This window comes from Nematostella vectensis, chromosome 8, assembly GCF_932526225.1.
Source record: "Nematostella vectensis chromosome 8, jaNemVect1.1, whole genome shotgun sequence".
NCBI classification, from domain to species: Eukaryota; Metazoa; Cnidaria; class Anthozoa; order Actiniaria; family Edwardsiidae; genus Nematostella; species Nematostella vectensis.
Genome location: NC_064041.1, coordinates 3086377 through 3112717, shown reverse-complemented (window position 1 = coordinate 3112717; position 26341 = coordinate 3086377). Strand labels below are relative to the sequence as shown.

The 26341-nt window shown below is 38.3% G+C and overlaps 3 protein-coding genes across 5 annotated transcripts in view; 2 read left to right on the top strand and 1 right to left on the bottom strand.

The window, feature by feature from the left end:
* Positions 1 to 10: 10 nt before the first annotated feature.
* Positions 11 to 12857, top strand: LOC5507417 (McKusick-Kaufman/Bardet-Biedl syndromes putative chaperonin). 2 transcript variants are annotated; one of them, XM_032376061.1, is made up of 9 exons: positions 11 to 176; positions 279 to 370; positions 726 to 905; positions 1789 to 2026; positions 7303 to 7524; positions 10062 to 10235; positions 10993 to 11147; positions 11414 to 11664; positions 11985 to 12857. In XM_032376061.1, exons 1-9 carry the CDS (start codon positions 129 to 131, stop codon positions 12755 to 12757), a joined length of 2133 nt encoding a protein of 710 aa, XP_032231952.1. In that variant the 5' UTR covers positions 11 to 128; the 3' UTR covers positions 12758 to 12857. The 2 variants fall into 2 exon arrangements, with proteins under 2 accessions (XP_032231952.1, XP_032231953.1); XM_032376062.2 differs by having other exon boundaries at positions 11990 to 12207.
* Positions 12858 to 17367: 4510 nt separating this feature from the next.
* Positions 17368 to 22269, bottom strand: LOC5507418 (peptidyl-prolyl cis-trans isomerase-like 1). Its single transcript, XM_032376057.2, has 8 exons — positions 22064 to 22269; positions 21882 to 21947; positions 20977 to 21024; positions 20165 to 20226; positions 19858 to 19929; positions 19273 to 19334; positions 18818 to 18902; positions 17368 to 17971 (listed from the first exon to the last, which is right to left on the bottom strand). Exons 1-8 carry the CDS (start codon positions 22112 to 22114, stop codon positions 17932 to 17934), a joined length of 486 nt encoding a protein of 161 aa, XP_032231948.1. The 5' UTR covers positions 22115 to 22269; the 3' UTR covers positions 17368 to 17931.
* A 62-nt stretch (positions 22270 to 22331) lies between these two features.
* Positions 22332 to 26341, top strand: part of LOC116614733 (ankyrin repeat and EF-hand domain-containing protein 1) — a 22828-nt gene continuing 18818 nt past the window's right edge. For both annotated transcript variants that reach the window (XM_032376052.2, XM_032376053.2), the window contains exon 1: positions 22332 to 22734. In XM_032376052.2, the coding sequence (XP_032231943.1) occupies positions 22605 to 22734 (130 nt within the window). In that variant the 5' untranslated portion in view covers positions 22332 to 22604. The remainder of the gene's footprint in view (positions 22735 to 26341) is intronic.

The window sequence follows — 26341 nt, the reverse complement described above, 5'->3', positions numbered from 1 at the left end:
TTCTAACATTCGCGCGTCCAACATGGCGGCCATGTTACTACATTTAGCTGCTATTATTTAATTTCAGCTTGTAATGAGTGTAGGTCTTTCTCGGGCGTAAGAGATAACGAAATGAAGCTAGAGTAACGATGTCGCGACGGGAGTTGATCTCTGTTGAGAAAACGACCAGAAAACAGGTATAATTGCATATGACAGGGATTATGCTTTTGTTTCCGTTTTTTGATTCCATCACAGTACCAACTATTTATTACTTACTTAATATTTCATCTTGAATCCAGATCTATTCTAAGCCACTAGACAGCCCCACTGTTCTTGATGCACTTGCTGTTTTTGGTAAACTTTGCAAGTCTTCATATGGCCCTACAGGGAGGTAAAGTTGAACTTTTTTCAAACAACAAAAAGTTACCTCAATACTTACTTAAGTACAACAGTCCAAGAAGCAACTATAAAATGCAACGCCAATTGAACTATGCACCTTGATTTCTATAGAATGGCGCAATAAATACAATGGAAATGTAAATAAGTTTGAATGTGGCCCTGAATTATATAGTTTAGCCGTTTCTTTGATTTTATTTTATTGTTGAAATATCTTACATCATTAACTACACTCCAGTCTTCACCAACCTAATCCCCAGGGTCCCAAAAATTTTAAGATAGTGATAGGGTGGAAAAGAAGACCTTTGGGAAAGGCTGAACAATGTGACTACCAACAACATTTTTTTTAGGTTAAAGTTTTTACAAACAGCCCTCGGAGGCCATGTGACCGTGACATCGTCATGTGCCACCATTCTGCATCACTTGATATCTTCTTGCCACCCCATTGTCCACCTGGTTATGCTTGCTGTCAAAGGCCATCTGGATGTATATGGGGACGGTGGACTGGCAACATGTATCTTGACCACTAGGTAAGTGTGTATCTGTGTGGAAATGAATACACCAAAAACTGGAATTTGACTCTGCCAAGTTTCCGTCTTTAATAAGACTTCTTTAGGGCAGAATGAAGAAAGTGAATCGTTACAAGCTTATTTACATCAGAATAGTGGCGCAAGATGCGAAAACATTACAACTGACAAAAACTTGAATATTCCAGAATAGGGCGTGCTATATGGACAAAAACGAATTTACATATCTCTACGTGGGTTCCTACTACAAAAAAAAGTCTGCCCTAAAGAAGTCTTATTAGAGACGAAAATTTGGCAGAGTCGAATACCAGTTTTTGGTTTATTGTATTCATTCTCTGGTTCACGAACACGACTATTTGGGATTTTTGTATTTATGTGTGGAAGTGATGCATATCTGTGTGTGAAGAAGAGACAACTATAGCACAACATATTATTTTCTCATGTGTTTTGATTGACATCCAGTCTTCATCACATATGATTTGACCCAGCTCTATCTTGTCACAGCCAATATACCTTCCTGAGCATGTATCTTTTATATTATATATATAAAGCAGATATTATTTTGTAGAAGAAATATAACGGATATAACGATTTGACTAAGTCAAACAGTTTTAAATATATAAACAATTATAATTGAGTCCTTAGTAAGTATATAACTTATTTATACATAAAGTTCATATCATATTTAGCAAACTTTTTCTTTTGTTGATATTTTTCAGGCTTATTGAAACATGTTTTAAACTAGCGATTCCTTGGCAACATCTAATAAACTAGCAATTCCTTGGCAACATCTGCTCTTGAATTCTCCCAAGCAAAAACTCGGTTTTCAAAACTCAATAAAGGCATGCAAAGAATATTTGATTTATTAATTGTTGATATTTTTCAGGCTTATTGAAACATCTATCAAACTAGCAATTCCTCGCCAACTGGTGGTAGAAGTCTATGCCTATGCTCTGGGTATAATGACCAGTTACATGGTCTCTGAGAAACATCCATGGAAAATGAAGCTGGATGTCTCGGACATGAAGAGTATGATGTGCTTATTGCGTAGTGTCTTGCATACTAAGCCTGCATCCTGTCTAACAGAGAGGGATTTGAATCACATGTGCACAACACTCCTCAAGGTTTGCTCTTTGTCATTCTGTCTGTTATCTAAAATACTACAGCAGCATAACTTTGTTTAATTTAACAATAATGTTCAAGCCCATACCCAGGGGGGTGTAGGGGGTGCGAATGCACCCCCCACAATGGCCGAAAGTCCACTTTCGGTTCTCAATAGACGTGCTATTTGTAGACAAAACTCATAGCATAAACTAGATCACTCTTGTTTGTCATTAATCCATAAGTCAGACTTGTATTTTAGCAAATTACAAAAATAAACGTCTCCTGGAGATACTGGAAAGGCATAAGAAATCCCATTTTGTTCTTTCGGGGGTGGGGTGGTCAGAAAAGTCACTCCCCCTCCCCCCCAGAAAAATTAGGCCTTTTTTCTGATTTCGCACCCCCCCCCAAAGAAAAATCCTGCGTATGGGCCTGATGTTCAGCCACTTTTAACGTACCACCACTGACCACCTAGATTTTGACTGCCAGTTTTCTTCTACCCCCCCCTCCCCCTTACCCTAGGAATAAAATATATTAACATGAGGGAGGGCAAATGAGCAGGACATGTCATGTAAACAAAACAAGATCACAGACAGACAGACAGACAGACAGACAGACAGACAGATTTTATTTATTGGTCCCTTGAAACAGTAAAGTTACATCGGTTAGTGACCAAAAAATTTTAAAAAAAGGTAAAAAAAGGTAAAATAGTACGTATATAAGACGTACAACAGCTATTATGTGATTGTTCTTAGTTTTAGTTTACATTGTATTTCCTTTCTTTCATTTTTTCTTTTTCTAAATCTTTTCTGATTGTTTTTAGTTACTACTTAGTTTTACATTGTATTTTCTTTTTTCTTTTTTTCTTCCCTTTTTTCCCCTATTAGCGTTTCCCTTAGCTTGAAACATTCGGAAATGTACCTTGCAGCTATCCCTGCTAATTGAGTTGGCGGATTTATTAGTAAATTGAAAAGGCGTTTTTGTGTAATTTGATTGCGCTGCACATTTTGGATAACTGAGTTTCGTAGCTCTTTGTATGTTTGGCATTGTACTAGAAAGTGAAATTCATTTTCCACGTCATTTTTGCATGTTGGGCAAATCCGATCTTTTTCCTTTGTGTAAGGCCTCGTGTGTCTGCCTTTCTCAATTTGCAATTGGTGATTACTTATTCTTAGTTTTGTTAGCGCAACTCTATGTTTCACATTAGGGATGGCTACAAGGTAATTCTCTAATTCATATTTGTCTTTAAAAGTTCTATAAGTTCTTAGTTTGTTCATTTCGTTACTGTTTTTCCTTTGGTCATTGAAAATTTCCCCATGCCATTTCTGAAAATACATATCATTAAGTCGTTTAGAGAAAATATCAAGGAACAATGTAGGGTCGGTTTCATTTTGATAGAGCCACATAAACCCAAAACCCGCTTTGAAAATTATTTCTTTTGTTTTGTGGGTCCAGTAGGACACGTGAGGGTTATTTACACACTCTGTATAAACTACTTTTGAGAGGGCCTCTTCTTTTGACCGAAGGTTGATCCAGTATTTTATGTTCCTATATGTTGCATTTATACAAAGAGGATATCTGCCTAGTTCCCCTCTGCACGCATTGTTCACAGCCGTTTTTCCAGTTCCTAGTAACATTTTACAGAATTTAAGATGTACTGATTCAAGCGGATCTCTATCATCAACACAGCTTTTATTATCGGCACCCCATACCTCGCTGCCATACAATAAAATTGGTTTGATCAGTGCATCAAACAGTTTTAATGTAAGATTAATGTCTGATCTGAAGTGAATACCGAGATCTTTCCTTAACTTAAATAAAGCTTTGAGTGCGGTTTTTTTAAGCTCCTCTTTTGCTAAGTTAAAGTTTCCTACCGCGCTGAATACTAGCCCTAGGTACTTATAAGATTTGACATTTTCCAATTGTTCCCTGTTCAAAAGGAATTGATAGTTATTCATTACTTTGCCTATGTTATTAAAAATCATCACCTTAGTTTTTGAAGTATTGACTTTTAGACTATTTTCTTCTGAGTAGATAGAAAGTCTATTTAAAAGGTCTTGCAGACCACTACTTGTTTCCGAGAAAAGTACTAAGTCGTCTGCATACAGAAGACAATTTAATTTTGTGTTGCCTAAGATGTGGGCACTTGAAGATTTCGCTAAGGTATCAGGTAAATCGCTAAGGAACAGATTAAAAAGAGTTGGACTCAACATGCATCCTTGTTTTACCCCAACCATGCATCTAAAACTTTCACTAATTGAATCCCCTATCTTCCCACACGATATATCATTGGAGTACATTGATCTTAGAACTTCGTAAAAGTTTCCAGAAATACCAGCTTGTTGTATTTTCGCAAATAGTTTATCTCTAGGAATGCTGTCAAAGGCCTTTCGGAAGTCTATGAAGCAAGTGAAAAGCATATTGTTTTTCTTCTTGGGCTTGCTTTTTACTACTCTGTCGATAACGGTTTTCAGAATAAATATACTGTCTACTGTTGAGTGTTTTTTCCTAAACCCCCCTTGTTCCTTCTTTAGATATCCTTTCTGCACAAGGTAATCATAGAGTCTTGAATTAAGTATAGATGTAAATAACTTACTGAGGCATGATAAAAGTGTTATTCCTCTATAATTGTTGACGTCAGAGCGATCGCCTTTTTTGAAAATTGGAATAATAAAACCCAGATTCCATTCTTGTGGAAACACTCCTGACCTAAGAATGATGTTGAATAACCTAGTTAGGTAGGGTAGTAAAGTATCTTTACCATATTTTAGTAGCTCGTTTAGTATATTATCGTGACCGGGAGCTTTGTTGTTTTTAAGGTTTTCTATAGCTAATTTTACCTCCTCTAGCCGTATCTCTGAGTCTAAAGGACCCGTCTGGTCTCTACATTTAGGGATGGATAAATTTGTAGTTGTAGTTTTGTTTAAGTCCATGAAGTGTGAGTGTAAGCTTTCTATTTCTAAATCACATTCTTGTTGTTTTTTGTCTTTCCCTACGCTGAATAGATTCTTAAGTGATCGCCAAAGTTTTTTGCTATCCTTGAAATCCAAATTTTTGATACCGCTTGCTCTGTATTGATATTTCTTACGCTTACATAATTTCTTGAATTTTTTCTTCTTCCAAAATAGCTCCCGCCTTAGCTCACTGTCATTGGGTGAGTTACATATCTTCCTTCCACACCGTTTAAGGTTTGCCTTCTCTGATCGACATTCCTCGTCGAACCATGGTGCGTTTGTTTTTTGACATTTCTGCTTGTCTCCGTATTTAAAACCCGCTTTCTCACTGATCTCAACTAGCAGCTTTGTAAAACTTGATGTGATATTGTTACAGCGGGATCCCTTTGTCTTCTGAGCCCTGGAATTTGACTTTTTAAGCTTGCGACTAGTTTTTTCGTTCCCGTTTGGTTATTTAAGTGTATATTATCTCTGTATACACTTTCGTCGATATCTCCATTACGTGATAAGCAAACACCTCTATTGTCTGCAAAATACACCTTTGCACACCTAGAAGACAATCGCTCAGATGCACTGTTAACGACGTCTATTATGTCATTTTTAGCATGATCTCTCAAGTGAAACGTTAAGCCAGATACAACTATTTTGCTTTGGGGCCATAATTTAATGCACTCTTCCACGATATTCTCGATATTAGAGCAGATTTGTTCTGTGGGAAGTTCACGTATGTCGTTTGTTCCTGTATGCAATATGACGTATTCGTACTTATTGCCAGCCTCGCATCCCATTGTGCTCAAGTGGTCCAGCATCTCAATCGTGCCTCCTTGTACATATTGTTTGTTTACATATCTACCTCTCGCGAACCGGCTTTGAATAATTCCTCCAAAGATAGAATCAGAGAGCATCAGAATATTTCCGGGGGTTTCTGCGAGCGTAGCATTTCCTCTTGTCGTATTCTCTGTTGCTGTCTGGGCTGGTCTAGGTTCAGTTTCGCCTCTGGTTGTGCGAGAGGAGTCGACTATTTGTTGTTGATTTCCATTGATTGGTGATTCAATATTACCGCTAGAAGCAAGCTGCGGCAAATCGTTCGTGTTTGGAGAGTTTACGATACTAGAGCTGCTAGCCACTGTCGTCCGCAGTGTTGTTTGTGTATTAATTTGTCGTTCCACCTGTTCCACTTGTTCAGAATCCGATGGCTCGCCGCTCTCTTCGTCCTCTGAGTCATCGTCGCTGGATTCTTCAGCGTCCATTTCGATTTTGGTTTCTATGAATGTCAATCGCTGCTCACATTTTTCGAGGTCTAATTTAGTCTCGCGAATTTTATTTCCAAGTTTGGAATGTGAGCTATGCAAACCTTTCAGATCAGCAAGGACTTTATCTTGCTTTGTTTCGTCTAGCTTCCGATCCATTTCCATAATTAATTCTTTCCGGCTATTCTTCTGTTGGCATTCCAGATCTTTGATTAGAATTAGTTGCTCGTTCATATCCATACTAAGATCGGATAATTTCTTGTCAAACTTTTCAATGAAGCCTTTCATCATTTCTTTGAAATCGAGAAATTCTTGATATCGGTCATCATGACCTTTTTGATCTGAGCTGTCCTTTAAGGCGACCTTTGAACTACACGGTTCAGAGAGTTCGACTGGATCCGTTGTTTCTTGCTCAGTTACAATAGATTCCTGTTCGATAATATCACAATCAGTTGTCTGATTTGTCTGTCCAGAGTAATCAAGTAAAGACATCAGTTTCTTGATGAGATAATCTTTACCAATACCCTGCAGTTGTACGGTCTTCGTAGACGGATAAAAGTTCACCGTTATATTTTCGAATCGGTAAACTTCGGAGTTTTCTTTTGAAGAATGACATATCAAAGCGTCTTGATCTCCATCCTGCAGTTCTTTAATGCGAAATCCCAAAAGTGACTTTGCATTCGAATTCCATTTGAATTGTTTCTTGGATGGTAGGTAACTTAGGAACTTAGTAAGTTCAGAGTGTTCTGTAGCCGCTTCCGACGCCATGTTGCTCCATCAGGGCAGGATCACATCTCCATCAGGGCAGGATCACATCCGCCCCAAAAATTGACCCTCTGATTTTTAAACCCCAAACTTAGAAATTTGCCCAAATACCTAACCCTGGATTCTATGCCCAATAAGGCAAAGTTTTCTAACCCTAACAAATACCAAGGATTCGAATCTAAACAAATATGCCAAAATCCTGCCCTCCTCCTGCAAGGGAATATCGCATTTACCCCATTGCCTTTTCTTTCTCTCTCTATTCTCTAACCTCTGTATCTTCTCATCTGTCTCTTGGTTGGTGTTCAGTTAATCATTTGTTTTATTTTACAGGCTTTCCTTCACTCTCTCCCATCAATGTCAGATGCCATCTCCCATCCACTATCACCCTCACCTGTACAATTCCTCCGGTGTGAAGGAAGCGCTGTTATTGACTCTAGGGTGGTAGATGGTGTCCTCCTACAGGCTCCTTCTGTTTTACAGCCACACCATCAGCTGATACAACAACCTGTTAAGGTGGCTTTGTATAACATCTCCATGGCAACAGATACTGAGGTAAGTGGGGTATAATACCATATTAACTACATTAATACCATGACCACCTCAGATTCTTTTGTTTTCTGAGAGGCGATTACTAACAAAATTCCCCATGAAAACAATAGATAGTTCTAAATTTCCATCATGCATTAATGATGAGGGAAATTTAGATTCTAAATTTCCCTCATGCATGAAAAATGAGGGAAATTTAGAAGAAGACAAAAAAATCTTTTGTCTTCTGGATTTCTACATCAGTACACAAGAGAAATTTAGAACCAAGATGCTTGTCTTCTAGTTTCCACCAGGGAAACAAATAGAAAGCAGCAGAGGATCAGAAGAGGAATAGACCCTGCGCCAAGAGACCAAAAGAATTTGATCTGGTGATACCGAAACAATGTTAGACTAGATCTATCTGGTATGATTTTGATTGCTGTATGCATGTGTGCTAATGACATCAAAGAACTAAACTGTAGATATGTAGAGCAGCTATGTAAATCAACTAGTTTGATTTGAGAATTGTTCGTGAAAATGTGGTGGTCTCTAGAGGGATAAAAAAGAACAATGCATATGCAATGCCCTGATCCCATTAAACCATGTTCACTCATCCAACCTTATAATATAACTCGTATTACAAAGTTATAGCATGGCATCCCGGGGAGTGATTAAATGTCCCCTCAACCTCGGGATGACTAGTTGAAGTCAACTAATCATCCCTCGATTGCGGGGTCATTTAATCACTAAATTCCCCTCGTGCCATGCTAAAACTTATAATGATTGTGGCCATGAAGAAGTCTTGATTATAGACAAAACAATTGCGGTGGTCAAAGTCACTATAAGGGGTGTTTGATTAGATTTTTTTCTGAAATGCTTTATAAAAAGGTTCTTGGTTTTCACAGCATCCTTATTTAACATGAATAGCGTTCTACTGCAAGGTTGTAGCCAGGTGCTTGGTTTTCACAGCATCCTTATTTAACATGAATAGCGTTCTACTGCAAGGTTGTAGCCAGGTGCTTGGTTTTCATAGCATCCTTATTTAACATGAATACCGTTCTACTGCAAGGTTGTAGCCAGGTGCTTGGTTTTCGCAGCATCCTTATTTAACATGAATACCGTTCTACTGCAAGGTTGTAGCCAGGTGCTTGGTTTTCACAGCATCCTTATTTAACATGAATAGCGTTCTACTGCGAGGTTGTAGCCAGGTGCTTGGTTTTCATAGCATCCTTATTTAACATGAATACCGTTCTACTGCAAGGTTGTAGCCAGGTGCTTGGTTTTCACAGCATCCTTATTTAACATGAATACCGTTCTACTGCAAGGTTGTAGCCAGGTGCTTGGTTTTCACAGCATCCTTATTTAACATGAATAGCGTTCTACTGCGAGGTTGTAGCCAGGTGCTTGGTTTTCATAGCATCCTTATTTAACATGAATACCGTTCTACTGCAAGGTTGTAGCCAGGTGCTTGGTTTTCACAGCATCCTTATTTAACATGAATAGCGTTCTACTGCGAGGTTGTAGCCAGGTGCTTGGTTTTCATAGCATCCTTATTTAACATGAATAGCGTTCTAATGCAAAGTTGTAGCCAGGTGCTTGGTTTTCACAGCATCCTTATTTAACATGAATACCGTTCTACTGCAAGGTTGTAGCCAGGTTCTTGGTTTTCATAGCATCTTTATTTAACATGAATAGCGTTCTACTGCAAGGTTGTAGCCAGGTGCTTGGTTTTCATAGCATCCTTATTTAACATGAATAGCGTTCTAATGCAAAGTTGTAGCCAGCATAAGGCAAGTGACGCAGGTGCCTCGGTAAAATTTCGATTTGATCACAATTGAGATAAAACACCAGCTTTTGTTGTATTTATCATCCAGTGGCTAGCTTTGCCTCGGTAAAATTTTGATTCTGGCTACAGGCCTGTGCTGTAACTATTGCTTTCCTTTTTGGATCATGACCAATTACAAAAATAGCAACCTCACAAAGGGAAATTTTTCTTTCAAATTATAGTTTCCTTTCTTATCCTATAGCCATTGAGAGCTGAAACACTCATTTCTGAAACATGATACTGTAAAATCTTCCTTGGCCATTTACCATATGATTGATTTAGGTGTCGACACCTAGACCAATTTAGCAAAATGCCAAGTGTGAAAATGCATCCATTTTCATTTTTTGATTCTTTTTGGGGATCTTTTAAAGTTCCAAAAGTTGGTTCTTCACATCCCCTCCCCTTTGAAGTTTTCTCAGATTCTTGATTTTTTTTAACTTTACAAGATCCCTAATGTGATGCAGGCCCGTACCCATGATTTTTTTTTTTTGGGGGGGGGGGGGACGGGTGCAGAAACCGAAAAAGTGGTCCTAATTTTTCGTTTTATAGTTTTGTCTACAAAAAGCATGCCCATTGGGAACTGAAAGTGGCACTTAGGCCGTTGTGGGGGGGTGCGTTTGCCTGCACCCCGCCTGTGTACGGGCCTGTGATGTTTCTAATATTTTAAGAATAAAATTTGGCCTCCATTATTGAGTAAAACAATAACAAAGGTTTAGCTGACTAGAGCTCCTTTACCTAGGAATGGTTCAGTGATGTCACCACGACAACTGTAGACGTCTCAGACAGTGGGCTAAACACTGGTATCTTAAAGCAAATGATTGATGTTGCCATGGTGCTGGTGTCTGCTGGAGTGGGATTGGTTGCCTGTCAAAAGTGCATCCACCCAACGCTCAAAAGGTTTCTCAAAGATAGGGTATGCACAATAGTATATAGACTGTGTTGTACAAAAAGTCAAAGATGACACCAATGTAAAGCTTTGAATATTTTTTAAAGAATTGCTAGTTTCCATTGTGACAGATAATTTGCAGTTTTCAAAAATACCTTCAATGTGCCATCCTATGCCATGTTTAATGAGCCACCAGTGTTATAGTTTAGAGTTGACTTTTAAAAGAAGAGCAATATCATTTTCTCATCTCAGCCCTTTGAGTGCGATGCCAGCCATTATCTTTTTTGAACAAGGAAGGCGCAGTTTTCACATTCTCCTCATTTGACATTTTTTACACAGAAAGTCAAACGATAACCTGATTTGTGTTTTCCTTCCTGGATTTCCCATATAGTCATAACAGTTGTGAGGGACTTAACAGTTTTCTGCAAAAAAATAATTACAGTACACACTGACCCCATCGGCAGTTAAACTGGCTTCTCCTTCAGAATTCTGAGGCCCGTAAACAAAAGATCAAACAAAAAATCACAAGTTGTGTGTTTACCTTGGGGGACAAACCCTAGATGACTGTTACGACTTTATGAAAACCAGGCTTAGAAATTGCAAAACAAATATTTAAAGTGATGTCAATTCTTTTCAACTCATTTGTTTATATATTTTTTACATAGTCATGGTCATGTCTTGAATTGGCAATACCACCACCATTCCAGCTAGTAAATAAAGAGAAGAGATTTTCTTTCCAAAACGTTTACATACAAAGTAACAAACCATGTAATTTGTGTTACAGAAAGTGTATGTTTTTGACCGTCTGTCTGTGATGCACATCAATGCTGTTCAACGTTTGACTGGTGCTACCTTGCTCAGTACATTCACAACTGACATCCCTGAGCACTGGTATGGCCAACTTGACAGTATTGAATACACTGTCATAGCAAACAAAAGGTAGATGAAATAGTAACATTGTAATGTGATCTATAACAATGAGGTTTTACTCAGTAAATTTACAGTTGGCTGCACAGTCGACTCTGTCTCAATCATTGGACAGTCTGAATCATTGTCCATCTCCCATCCCCAAATTTCTCAAACAATTGTTTGTCTTTTCTATTTACAGCTACCCTCACCTCATTCCATTACCATCCATGGAGCCAGTCTGTACCATCCTTCCCCCATTCCCTGCTTTTCAAACATTTTTTCCCTTATATTTACAGCTATCTTCACCTAATCCCAACCCAACCCATGACATCAGTGTGTACTGTCATCCTGTGTTCGCCTGATGAGTCAAGTCTTGAGGAGCTCCTCTCTACTTGCCAATCCGCCATGTCTGTCCTTGCCCAAGTGGTTGCGTACCCATGGGTAGTACCTGGGGCAGGTTGTATGGATACTCACTTAGCTGGGTTTCTCAGGACCAAGGCACTCAGGGAGAAAGAAGAAGCTGCCAAGAACCTGGGATGTACTCGAGGTAATGTTCACATGTGATGATACCATTATGGTAGCTAACTATAACAGTTACTAGTCACGCACCGTTACCCGCCACCAAACGGCTGCTTCGAACCGATATACATTCCTTTCCCTTTGTTTCCCCTTGTTTCTGCTTGGTGGAGGGGAGCTAAACAGTTACTATAACAGTTACCATTATCCCAATGTCTTTGCCTGCCCACTGTTACTTGTTCATGGGCTTAGAATTGTAGAACTTGTACTTGTCAGCGCTCATTTACTTGTTTGTCCCAGCTGCGTAACTCTGCAACATAAAGTTGAGTTCAGGTTGTCTTTTTTCTATAGCACAGTTCCTGGACATCATAACAAATATCGCCAAGTGTTTGGAATTCCTAGCCTCAGCCCTGGAACATGACCAAGGTCTTCATTTCCTGGACTCGCGGTCACACCATCAGTGGAGTGTGCCTCCTGGGACAGACCCATGCACTGATTTGTTGTCTCGTGGCGGACGACGCCAAAATATGACGCCACACACCTTGAAAGCGCCCTCAACTGAACATCAAGTCTCTATGGAGTCATATTCAAGGTTGATATCACACGATTGCATAACATCGCACCTCATGAAAGTACCCTCTGTTATGGAGCAAGACTCTGTGAAGTCAGATTCAAACATGGTTAAACGTTATGATATGACGTCACAAAATGACATGGTATCACATAATAGTATTACGTCATACAAAGACGCGGTATTACACAATGGCATGACGTCACGCTTGGAAGCAGTGTCAAGTCATATGCCATCTGATAGTGTTAGCATGACTCCTTCAGTGGTGTTAAACCAAAGTAAAACTAGCGATGGCATTGGGGGAGTAAGGTCTGATGACGTCCCCTTTTCTAGCTGTATGTGTGGTTTGATGTCTTCACGCGACGCTGATTTAGTACCATTGGGCAGCATTCAGGAGGCAGTGCAAGGGTTAGATGTGGTGTGGGCGGATTTGCAGAACAGAACGTTTGATAGACAAGTTATTGAAAGTTTGCAGGTGAAGGTGAACTCATATAAAACTGCATTTAACACGACGACGGCCATACTGAGAATCAATCATCTGCTGATGGATTGAAATGACATCACCCTCCTCAGCTGGGATTCTGTATAAAGCTATACGACACATGTCTTACCATGGGACACAAATGAAATGAATAAAAAGAAACTTTGTAAAATTGAGTTTTAACAGTTTCGGCGTTCCAGAGGGGTTTAAAGCCGCATTGTCACCTGTTTACATCCGGTCGATTACGTAACAATCTCCGATGATTGAACGAACGGAAAACGCAAAAAAATGTTTCAAAATATTGAAGGCAGTGTGTTTATTGGAAGTTTCTTTGAGGATGTAATTGATAATTTAGAGCGGAGAAAATATAATAACAATAATCCGATAATTATATTTAGTACTTTTCTAAAATATCCCCTTTCCCATTATCTTTAGGTTGATAGGAAACTGTTTTCGTTACAGATTTATTATTTAAAAAGCAAAAGTTTGTTTTCAGTTTAAATAATATAAGTATCTTGTTCTAAAAAAAACCTATTGAGTGTGTACTGCTGAATCACATACTAATGCCCTAGTCATTTCAACCCCTCCCTTATGGTCCTGGGAAATTCAGGGGTTAATGTGGGGTTTTAGATTACTTTTTAACCAGAATATATCAAGAGGGGTGGTGGTATTGACTGTTTTTGACTCTTAACTTGGAAACAGGCTTTTATTAAAGTCACCCTTTCCAGGGACCATGTGTGTGGGGGTATCAAATGACTAGTGAATAAGAACTCCCTACTGTTATTTTTCAAGACATGGTTTTCAATTCTCATGTCTTCCAGTCTTTGGCATTCATCTTGGCCCTCAGGTAGTCCCTGGTTCATAAAAGAGTGACATTTCTTTCAAAACAATCTTTTCATCAAGACATTTATAATCTGACTAATTTCCACAACTATAAATAAAAATAAATAAACACATGAGATGCAAGATGCAGACAATAACAACAATACATATTGGCAATAGGGGTTGAATTTTTTTTTTTTTTTATCCTCGGTAAGGAAAATTTATCTTGTAAGTTGCTTGCATTTAGCCGCCATTACGGGGTAAAGTGGGGCCTGGGAGTTGCGCGCAATGTCAACAAAACCAAGTCGCATAGTTATACCATATTTCTATACCTATGGAGCTCCGCGCGCGGCCTACGGTCGCGCTGGCTCCGCTAATATTTACGACGACGCATACTATTCCCCCAAAGCACCAGGAAGCCCAATACATTGAAGGATTGATATACTTTAAAAAGTTTTGTAAACAAAGAATTGCTTTTCGTGAATATTTCACGGGTATCCACTAGTATACTACAAAAGCTGATCAGAATTCTCGACATCTTAATTAACTACTTCCAAGACTATAATTTTGAATCGGGTATTAGTCATTTAGATAATAATTTCTGGGACACAATAACTGGAAACTCGTAAAAGTGTGAAGGAATATCGGACGTTAGTTGCAAATTCGAAATTGGCCGCCTAAAAGCGAGAGTTCGCCTCCTCAAGTCACGTGATTGCTTAGTGCAAATCGCCCGCCTAGATAAAGAGCACTAAGGATTGGTGCATGTACCTAGTATGTAGTGGTTAATATTTTCTACAGAAAAGGTCATTATTTAACGGGGAAGGAGAGCTGCTATTTTTTTGGGGAAAGTTGCGATTTGTTGAGCGTCGATTTGGGGGAGAGCCTCAAATTTAGATACAGGGTTTAGGGGGGGGGGCTTATTTTTTTGAACAGGGTAATTTGATCAATTTCTGAGCCTCCTAAAAGTCGGGAATTTTCAGTCAAATTTTTTCTGGGGAGAGCCCCAGACCCCCTACAAAATATATAAATGAACGGGACGCGCCTTCTGCTTGCACTTTCATGACGTTCGTTCCGCTGGCGTTGAAAATTATTATCCCCTAAAATGTGGCTTCTACAATTTTTATCTTTAGATTTTTGGATTTATTAACTTTCATCACCGAATTACGAATTTCGATTCATGTCAGAAGCCCCTTAATAATTTTCAGATTAGTGGTATATGAAAAGATGTTTTTAAATAAGATTTCTGTTTTAGATGGGGCTAATGATGCTTTATTCTATTTATTATTTGAAAATTGCAAATTTTTCACAGGAGGTATGCCCCCAGATGCCCCTATAAATATTATTTACAGCCCCTGAAAAATGGGCTCGAAATCAACTTTTCTCCTGGCTTGGTGGTGCAAGGCCTGCTCCGTCGCCCCTTTATGGCATGTCTAAGCCAGTGCCCCCCTCCCACAGTCCCACTCCACACATTTGAATATGCATTGTTGACGGTTGACGGACTCGTGAAAAATCTAAAAATAACTTAGTAGTTGGTCAGCGGTGACCTCCCGGGGGGTCATAACATAGATCCACGATACGACACGATCTAAGTATTTGTTCTACTCTTAAAGCACGAGGTCAGTTTTACACTTGATAGATTGCCAGAGGAGTTCAAGTCTGGGTTTTCCCTGATCAACCATAACCTTCCGGGTCAGATGCAGCTAATAATCAATGCTTAAACGCAAATGAAGAAGCGATGGAGCGCGCGAGCCAAAAGCTTCTCCGATGGAAAACAAGTTGGCGGAAAGGAGTTCGCACAAATTGCACTGATTATTGGATTTATGCTTCTTGTTGGGGTGACGGCATTCTATAACGGGAACTATTTAATTGTGTTGATTATCATAGCCATATGGATATCGTAGATGAACTTGGCAAGCTGAGATGGAACTTAGAGTGGCGGTGTTGTATGTCCGTGCGGTCAAACGGTGGAATGATGTATGATGTTCAAGGCATGATCTTACAAACAATAACAGCAGCAGTACTATTGCATCGTAAAGCCACGATCACGGTATATCTTCGTCTGGGTATAAGCTTCGGGACTAGTAGTTCTTGATAAGAAAACATGAATATTTAGGGTGAGCAGTTTAGACGAAAACTTATAACAGTATGAAATAGGAGATAAAGCAAGAAATAGACACGGTGATCAGCGATTTGTAGTGGGAATGATGCATTCAGTATAAACATTGAAAACACTACCAGACTACATAGTAATCAGTATCGCTTGGGGTATAGTGTTTTGGTCAAGATGATTTGATTTTAAAACAATGCAAACTGAAAATATGTTAAAAGTTAAAGTAATACATTCACTTTTCTGTGGAACCATATCCTAATATATGATTTATTGAACTTACATCATGTGCATTTGTGCGAAATCATCATCTTTCTTAAAGTCTTCTTTCAACGCTTGCGAGATCATTGTGAACATTTTAGTTTAGTAACCTAGGACTCTCGTGATCAAATGAAAAATGAAAACAAATATCTACTTAACATTATTTGAGCCACAGTTCACTTATATATTCATACTTTAGCAATTTGCAATTTTTAAAAATCCTTTCCGCGCCCATTGTTTGATAATATTATAGGAAATATTAAAAGCATAAAACACGACAGCAAGAATATGACATTTTATCACTCAAACAAACCCAATCGTGTTCAAGTCTTTGTTGTCTAAGAATAATAAGGTTGTGGTCTGAGGTTGTCATATGGGGATTTTTTTCAGTAGACCCTAATTTTAACGTTATCAATTTTACTAGCTTCTCATCTAGCCGTGTCTACATAGTATAGAATAGTCCAAATTCTGCAAATGTGAGGAAGATTTGAATTGAGGGTATAAGCTCCATGAATATTCATTCTATAAAACTGTTTCACACCAATTAATCTATCTTACATCAAATCTTAATTACCTTACTTTAAAACAAATCACACTGTTGGCAAACTGGCTGCTTCATCTTCTACAGGGACAGAAAAACCCACAAAACATTAAATCCTTTGGCTATATATTTTAGGGGAAAATATATAATTTGCTCCAGTAATAACATATTAAATCAAAAATAATCAACTTAAAAAAAAAGAAAATCAGTAAAATATCTGAAAGATCGGATAATTTATAAACACAGAGTAAGTACAGAAAAAAGTTATCGAAGATTTTTTTTCATTAAATGCCCCAATAACAACATATTTCTTTGTTCACTTTTGATGCCTGGGTGATGCAGGAGGGTTACTGATGATCAATTGTTTATCTAATATGCACCCACTTTATGCCATAGCGAGCCAAGCAGTGTTTTTCAACCGCAAATTTTCATGACTGTGCTGGAGATACTGCATTTGTCCTAAAGAGATATTAAACATTTCTCTAAGGGGCCTTCCACACTAACACAGATTCGTTTGGATCCATATATTTTTTTATACGTTTAAGTCTTACGTCCACACGAACACATGTGCTGGATCAAGCGAATCCGGATACTTTTGAAAATGTCGTCGAAAATGAATCTGTAGTGTGGACGGTCAAATTCCTATCAAAATGAAAATGGTGGTGTCATATTGCAGGTGCACAATGCTTTGAGCATGCACATATAAAAATGATGTCACCAAGTACCTTTCAGTGTTTTCAAATGTTTGAATCCGTGTTAGTGTGGACGGCTGGGTTCAGGCGAACACACTGCAAAAATGATAGTGTTTTCAGTGAAACGAATCCGGATACTTTTGAATCTGTGTAAGTGTGAATGACCCCTAAGTGAACTGTTAAGTAGTTCCATTGAGCTTCTAATGTACAAAGAGGACAGATAAAAGCAAAGCAAAAAAGGAATAATAATGAAATCAAATAAAAAAACTCATGGTGTAGTTTATTTTTTCATGGATCTTGAGTTTACATGTATCCATTCCTTGATCTCATAAACACACCCAAATTAAAATGAACCTTGATTTCAAAGCCTTGAATTTAGCTCTTAATCAAAGCTAGCGAGAGTTCACAAGGAACTTGTGTCTAGGCACCAGGCTAGCTTGTTGAGAGGTCCATCAGGTTCTGCGACTTGGGCACATAGTACACAATCCATGTACACAAAGCCAGGATGTGATGAGGGGCATTGACAGTCATAGATATCACGTGTGAAAAGCAGCTGGGCGTAGCCAGGATTTTTAACAGGAGGGGTCCCCAAAAGGCCCATTTATTTTAAGTAATGTCTCCTCCATTTACTGTTTTTTTTTGGCTGCTGGAAGGGGGAGACCCTGGCCTCTAGACCCTCCCCCCTGGCTGCACCCTTGAAAAGTGTAAGATTTGGCGATTTTTCATGAATAAAAGACTGTTTTTGATGGACGAGGAAGGTTCCTATCGCCCACTGCTGGCTATGTGCCTGATATATCTGAGTGATTATGGCGCCTTGTACTTCTTATGCTCTGCTGTTTACGATGTACACATCATGTAAGGGTCTGTAAAGAAAAAAAAAAAAAAAAAAAGTTGGAATTAACCAACTTAAGGGTTTTTTGAACCACATTCAAGTCCAGTTTCCTCAGCTTTTTTCAGACTTGAAGAGCATACCAGGTATTTTCATTGCTTTCCTCTTCACTAGAATCTAATTTCTTTTTAGATAACAACTGGCCCATACAACAACTTGCATGGGCCAGTTGACAGTTGCCTAAACGAAGGCTAGCTTGTAGCATGGCTGTCTCACTAGACATGACGGAAAAACCTGGAAAACATGCAATTTCAGATAGAGAGAGAAGACACATTTTCTTCAGTGGCTATAGGTTCCTTGTATTACGGACTGATTTTTAAAACTGATTTTTAATAATGTGAGGCCGAAGTGCACATAACCAGATTTTGGCTTGTTAAGATAATTTTTCCTTGATCATCATTGCCCTGTGCTCAGTTCAGGGACGAGAAGCTCAAATTTCAATGACACTTTACAAAAAGTCATACTTGATATTTTGTTTGCTATAAGTTACTAAGTACTCAGAGAAATTCTCCGCCTTATTCGATGTAAAATGGGCTTATTTGAAGCGTCATGTTTTTCCGTCATGTTGTCTCACTATTAATAATCCCTCTCTCTTTTAACCCACCCTACAGCAATGTCTCCCAACTGTAAGAAAATCACAAAGTTCACAAAAAAAGCACAAAGCGGCACTAAAATAACTCTATTATCTATATCCACATTAACAGTAAATTGTTTTTTTTAACAATCCATACAATTAAAATCAGATGGAACGTGGAAGGGTATTTTGCTTGTTTTGTGGTTAGTTGGGTTATCTTGTTCATATATGACAATAACACCTCACCTATCATCTGCATTAGTTTCAACAAGTCCTATTCTTTTAACAACTTCCAGTCCTTTATTTATTCGCCCAAATATAGTGTGCTTTCCTGGAAAGAAAAAGGATAAAAAAATATTATTGAAGCTGCATGTGTCCAGAGTCCCCTACTGCCTCCCCCTCCCCTAGAATGTAAAATACTGTAAAAACCTCAGCCGCCCCCACCACCACCACCATAAAAAAATTTAATTGAAATGTTTTATGCTTGTACTATGACCCTTTTTTATAACAAGAAAAAGGACAACTTGTTCTCCTAAACAAGAAACAATATATACAGTTATGTTTGAGGTTAGGTTTTTTCAGATTATGATACAGTAGTTTGTAGTATATATAAAATATGATTATCAATTTTATTAATTAAAATTATATATATATCATTTTATCAATTTCATAAATTAAAATCATAAATATATTTTTCTTACCGTCTAGCCACTGTGTTGGTGCCAGGGTGACAAAAAATTGACTTCCATTTGTATTTGGCCCACTATAACATAAAGGAGTAAACAACAGAAAGTAGTCCTACTTACATTGCAATAATCAGAAAGAAGGACATTTACAGTAAGACATCAGTCAAATATCAGGGACCAAGCTATTGGAGTTCCAATCATAAGGGGACGACCTAAGCAAAAATAACAAAGACAGGGTGTGGCAGGGGATTTATTTTTCATACATATTTTCTTTTAAACTCTTTAAAACAGAATAGGGTAACCACAGCTCCTTGAGCCCACCTCCACCAATTGATATGCTCTCTGTGTCTACATTTTTCCATCAGTCGGTAGTCTCTCTGTCTACCAGTTTTTATGTCTATTTACCAATTGATATGCTCTCTGTGTCTACATTTTTCCATCAGTCGGCAGTCTCTCTGTCTACCAGTTTCTATGTCTATTTACCAATTGATATGCTCTGTGTCTACATTTTTTCATCAGTCGGTAGTCTCTCTGTGTACCAGTTTTTATGTCTTTTTACCTGTTTTCTACCAGTCTTTATGTCTATTTACCTGTTATTACCTGTTGGCCATAGAAAGTATCCCTGCTCCTGTGTGCTTGAGTTCTCTTGTGACTTCATCTTCAAATGTTGGTCTGCAGCGTTAATAAAAATTTAATCCTGATACGGATTTACATAATACAAGCACAATCTTAAACGTCTGCAACATAGCAAAGTTTTCAATTCTTTTTTAAAAATAGAAGTATCTAAGCTTGCAGCAGGTTTTCAATCTAATATGGAAGGCAATAAAGAACCCCTGGGAGGAGTAGAAAATTGATAAATAAAGTCCCCCTTTGGGGACAGATTAACCATCAGTGTAAGCGCTCTTACCCATAAATGGAAGCTCCGCCCCTGCCTGTTCCCGTTGGATCTCCAGTCTGAATCATAAAATCCTGAAAGAAATAAAATACCATACTTTTGTTTCCTCTTTTTTTATTTCATTTTAAAACAGTACATATTTTCCCCAACATCATACCATTTTACATTCGTCTTTTTTCTTTGTTCTATTATATCAAATTTATTATAATTTAAATATTCTTTTTTTTCAATGTTTCTGTCTGTTTTACAGTACTTTTTGACATTATGGGTATCAAAACACATACAATAACAATAAAGGGTCTAACAGGTCCATAGATTTTGAAATATCCTTTGACCAGGTTTTCTAAAGTAAACATGATTAGAGAGGTACAGATTTATTATTATGGAGCCTGACAAACCCTACCCATGTCCCCAGTTATTCAATAAAGCAATGTGGGTACGCCCCCTCCCTCCCATAACAACTCTGTATTAAAGCCGCTTTTTCACCAGTTTACTTCCGGAGGTCAAATGGAAACCTCAACCGCTAAAAGACAAAAGAATCTATTCTAATCCGAGATATTAAACAGGCCATCCGCTCTAAATTATCTGTCACATCCTCAAAGAAACTTCCGATAGACACACTGCTTTCAATATTTTGAAATATTTTTCGTGTTTCCGTTAAAAATCATCAGAGATTCTTACGTAATTGACCGGAAGTTAACTGGTGACAATGCGGCTTTAAGACCCTGTATTGGCTTATGCAAATGTATGTATTTGCCACGAAATAAGGCCTGTGGTACAATGAAGTATCAGGTCTGTGGGAATTAAAATCCATTTCAACTTACCCTTATTACTCTGTGGAACTTACAGTTGTTAAAGTATCCTCTTTGAGCCTAGAAAAATTTCAGGTGCCTGTGAATTTAGTTTGTCTGGCTAGAGTTTGCCCCATGAGAACAGGGCGAAAACAGCTGCAGTGATGCAGTTGCACTCCGCGTTGTTAGTACACAGTAGTGGATCCAGGGGGAAAGTTTAGGGGGTTTAAACGCCCTTCCAGAAAGCCATATGTAACAAAATATAATAAACTCTACCCCTCTGTCACTGAGACAAACATCCCCCTTTCAGCGAAAAGATAGATTGGCCCCTGGCACAAAGTAGTTTGCCAGCATCTTTTGTCCTCTGGCGAGCCGAGTGTAGCTGTACCAGAAATGCTGGCTGATGCTGGCCCTTTTTGAAAAGGGGCTTACCCAGGATTGGCTGAAGGGGGTGCACAGTCATAGGTATCCAGGGTTCAAAATAATGTTTTTAAATCAGCTAGAGATTGCCTACTTTGTGGCTTTTGGTAAAAAAAAAAAAAAAACAGCATACTTAAAATATGAGAGGGGAATACAGAAAAAAAGAGCCAGCAAAGACCAGAAAACAGCCGGATATCGCTGGCAGCCGGCCGCTATTTTGAACCCTGGGTATCATATGTAAAAATTATAGTACTTGACAATCACTCAATAAGAAACGATCCACTTTTTGGCGGCCAAGGAGATAGGCATGTCCGTATATGCGTTTGGTTTATGAGTTGCGGCACTTTATCTTGTGAACACGTGCTGGATTGTCAAATCTTCGGGATATAAGTACTTGTCAAACATTTTTCTAAGATCTATTCGATCAAGTTGAAATACAAAAACGGGACCATACAAAAAAGTTCACATAGATCTAGCTATGAATGGATGAATATACTAATCAAAGTAGAATAACTCACCAGTTCTGTGAAATTTCTACAAGTCTTTGGCGCATGCCGCCAGTAGAGTTCAACTTCAAAACTTCCCTGAACAACAAAACAACAAAGTTATTGTGAAATTCCTTCATCACAACAAAAAGACACGCACTCAAACAATAAAAGAGGTCAGATTTATTGCAGTATGACAACAGTGTGTAGTTTACCATTGAAGTTTCAATAAAAACAAATGGGGGCTGCTTCTCGTTGACCGCCATCTTGGAATAATGACAGCAAGGGATTCTGGGTATCGTATATTGGGACGCTTTCGGGATCACTGTAGTACTCTTTGCATGATAGAAGCTAGATTTGATACTTTAAAAATGAGAATAGCATCGAATTCTGGGAAGTACAGCTTAAAAAAGATACCAGTTTATAAAAGAAGTCCGATAGGGTTTATTTTCGGTTTGTTTGTATTGGAATGTTGAAGGGGCTCATTTGAGCGATCGTATCTTGCCCCTTATGCATCAGCCAATCAGGAAACACCTGATAGCCTCCTTGGATGTTTCCTAACAACAACGCGCTAAACTAAGCAAGACTGAAGACTTCTCAACTTTCAAGCAATGAAAACCTCACATTTCTAAACCATGCATCTAATGTCTTCTGTCTACACGAACTTTAGCTACTCCTGTAACAGTCTGCGGAATTGCAGCTAATATAATTAAAAGGAAAGACGAGTTTTGCGGCTGTGTCTGAAACGTGCCAGAAATGCCGATAGCCACGGAACGCTTAGAACATTTACAGCTTCTAAAGCTTCTGCAGTCTGTCCGAAATGAGGATCAAGACCAGATTGAAAAGCTGACTTTAAATGGGATTCCACAACTTATCAACTACTCAGGTTGGTAGATATTAACTTATAAGTGTTCGCTTATCAGAATAACTTAAGAGTGGAGATAAGGAATGGAAACGCGACACTGAAAACCTTTCGTTCGTGAATGAAAACCACCCCGTAGTTTGACTTCTTCAAGACTCCCCTTTGAAAAGCCTTTGTTTCTTCTTAATCTAAATTTATAGCTTTTAACTGCGGTAAATTTTGTCCTGGAACCACAACTCGACCAATATGTTTTGTATCGTTGTCGTTGTTAAGGCCAATCAAAATCACAACACTCTCTTTGCAAAACCCCAACACTTTTTCTCATTAATTGTCTAGAGCGCCATAAATTTATACATTTTTAGCATTTATTTCTTGCTTAATAGTGTTTCTTCGCTTTTTATTAATCTGGGTTTAGTTTTAGCCAAGCAGAATTAGTTAATTCCGTGTTCCTAATTCAGCCTTTCTCTAATCCATGATCTCTGTTTACCTAATTACTCCCTCGGGGGTCCTTATTGAATTTTATTTTACTCCATCATTATTTATGATTTTTTAAAAAAGGGACTTTTACAAAAGCTTTTTTAATGTGCAAATCCTGATAATTTACAGGAAAAAAATCAACACTACTTGATGTCAATTTTTCAAATCGGTGTTAATCGTTTTTATATCAAACGACATTTACAATCCAGAGTCTATTACCATCGTAATTTAGCCCAGTGCGTGATTGTCTGTAGTAATTTTTCTTATCATCCCTTGTAGCTTGACAAGGAAGAGATTAATAAAATACAATTTTGAAAAACAATTTTCCCTTTTATTTGATACTTTTTTTCAAATTTTGAGAGAGAAGAATCAACTTTAAATTTAACACATTGACCCCTCAACCAGCCTGTACCGGCTTTGGGAAGTACCCACAACCCAAAAAATTCATAAATGCAAACTAAACACAAGAAGATGAAGATACTCAGGCATCAGTCTAAGGGATAAATGGTCTTGAAGATATGCATCCAACCTAGGTGTTGGCAAGTACTCTTAAGCCAAATAATAACACAGGTTCTTTGACAAATTTCAAATCGAACAAGGGAAAAAAAGCAGAATCCCCCCTCAATAAAACGCTCAAAATACCACACAAGGGAGAGAAATCAGCAAACACAGCTCAAGACACAAATAGATACCTTTATTGTGATCCTCCAGGTTCATTTCCATGGCCTCAAAACACAATGTCCATTGAAGGCTTGTAAAACCACGAAGATGCCTTTACGGATTGCAAAGCATTCTGGGAGATCCAGGGAAAAATTCACGAGGGGAGGGCCAGTCAACACTCCTCTCCCCAAAGTCAGATGGTTTTTTATAAGTCTTTTCACCCCGAAGCCAAACAAATCAATTCCAGGTCATACACACCCAGAATAGCAGTGTAAACAATTTTGGAATCAATTTGGTTTCAGAAAAGACAGCATTTAGGAGAGCTGTGGTGATTCATTAGAAAATTATTTTCTCATCCAGGCAAAGCCAAACAAGAAAAAATCATCATGAATCCACCTTTGCTTGCAAATATCCATAAGCAAAGCACTCAATTATGCCCCAAAAGACTTCATGATGTCCTGAGACACTCTCCCAATATGCTCACAGCTGTATTTTTATGAAAAATACAAGCAACCATCAACTTGTGCTGGCATAAGCACAATGACGGGGGATTAAAAGTGGGGACCGCAAAGCACTGTTGGAAAGCTTGGATACCGCTGACTAGGTGCAGCTGTGTTTGACTTTGACAGGCTGTATAAAACTCAGAATAGGGGGGGAGGTATCTGTTTTCAGTCTGTTTTTTGTAAATTCAGCTCAAAAATAGCCAGGAGCCAATGGGTTAAGGCAATATTCAAGTTATTTACATTTTTGAGTCAATGTTGTTTAACTTCTTCCCATAAGACTTGTTGTATCCCCAGGGATGGATCCAGGCCTAAAGTTGACTGATTCCAAATGGTCACGGACCAATCAAGGGGGGAGGGGTATAAAGGCATGCCCAACAGGAAATTTATGAAATTACGTGTTTGAAACATGCAATTTGCAGAATTTTTGGATGCATTTGGCATTTTAGGAATTTACAGTATATAGTGATATATAAATTCGAGGTTACGTTTTACCAGTGCTGTATTAAACTTTTGGTCATTTAAAACTGAGTGACTTCATTAATCGATTAGTCAGATAATAAATACACTATTTCTACCTAATTTAAACAAATTTGTGTTCTTGAAAGTGTGGCGAGGCAAGTACCAGTTATTCTCTTCGAGTACCCCTTGGCAATATCCAAATGGTGTAATTGTAATATATACTTAAAAAACAACCTCCCCTTGCATTATAACGTAGCTTGTGCCACACAGACAGCAACTCGTATCAATAATTGACTCCATGACCTCTCAATTCTAAGCAATTTTACGGTGGATTATCCTATCTAGTTGCTGATCTATTGGCACTACTCCTCTTTGTATGTTTCTCCTAGATTCAACCATTAGAGGCATCGAAAATTTGTGTACTGGTCAATTTTGCTCATGTGTGGTATCTTACCAGCCTATTTGACTTACTAAAATAACAGCCGAAAATCTTCCCAAATAAAACACAGGGCAAACAGAAATGCTATTAATATACTAAGAATACACTGTCCGGGGGTTTTGCTAAAAACTTTCCATTGCCATAATTAACTCATAGAGAATTCTAAAGATCTATCGTCCTGTCCCCACACTTTCATCATTAATTCCAACTTCTCGGGATCTGAATTCGATCAAATTCTACACCATAATCAAAAGGATAACACTCCTCCTTTTGGCAGACAGGCTCTCCACGAGAAACGTCTGCATTTTATGAAGCCATGCTTCCCTTTTAAGATTTCGGTTCGAGAGATGTGTACAAGAGATCACACGCTAAAGCAAGCAAAGGCCTACTTTCTCGAGGGTAGCATCGGGATTTTATTGTCAACTGATTCAAAAGTGATTCACACGTTATAGCAACCAATCAAAACAGAGCTTGAGTAGTTACGCGTGGGCCGTAGCCAATCGGTGAAGAGCTTGAGTAGTTCCAGAACACGCGCATAATTTTTATACACGCACAAAATTTCTAAATGGGTCCCCTCCCCCAAACTAGATTTATCGCTCACCATCAGGAGCAATATTTCCCGTGGGTGGACCGGAAATGCTGTGTAAGCGCTAAAGGAAATAACAGCGAAATAACCCCGGAAGCAGGTCTTATAGTGTTTAAATGACAGACAACAGATGGATGTTTATTTTTATTGAACTTTTTAAAATTCAAATCTACAAAAAAAGAACATTTTTCTGGGATTTTGAGTGATTCACTGGAATCAGTTGAATTAGTCTGGATCCACCCCTGATCTCTTTCACGATTTTTGCCTTTTAAAATTGTTGGTTGCATTTTACTGTGTACTTCTTCTATATCTTCACAGTTATACTTATGAGTGATTTGAAGCTTTTCTAAGGTGGAGAGTGGGTCACAGGCATTTGTGTTGTATGCAGAAAGTCTTTGATTTTGGCAACTTTTTATTACGAGAAGTCTATGGTCATGGTGACGGGAGGGTGTTCAGGTTGTTGGCATTCTTTCATCCACTACTTTCTATATATTGTTCACTGTTTTC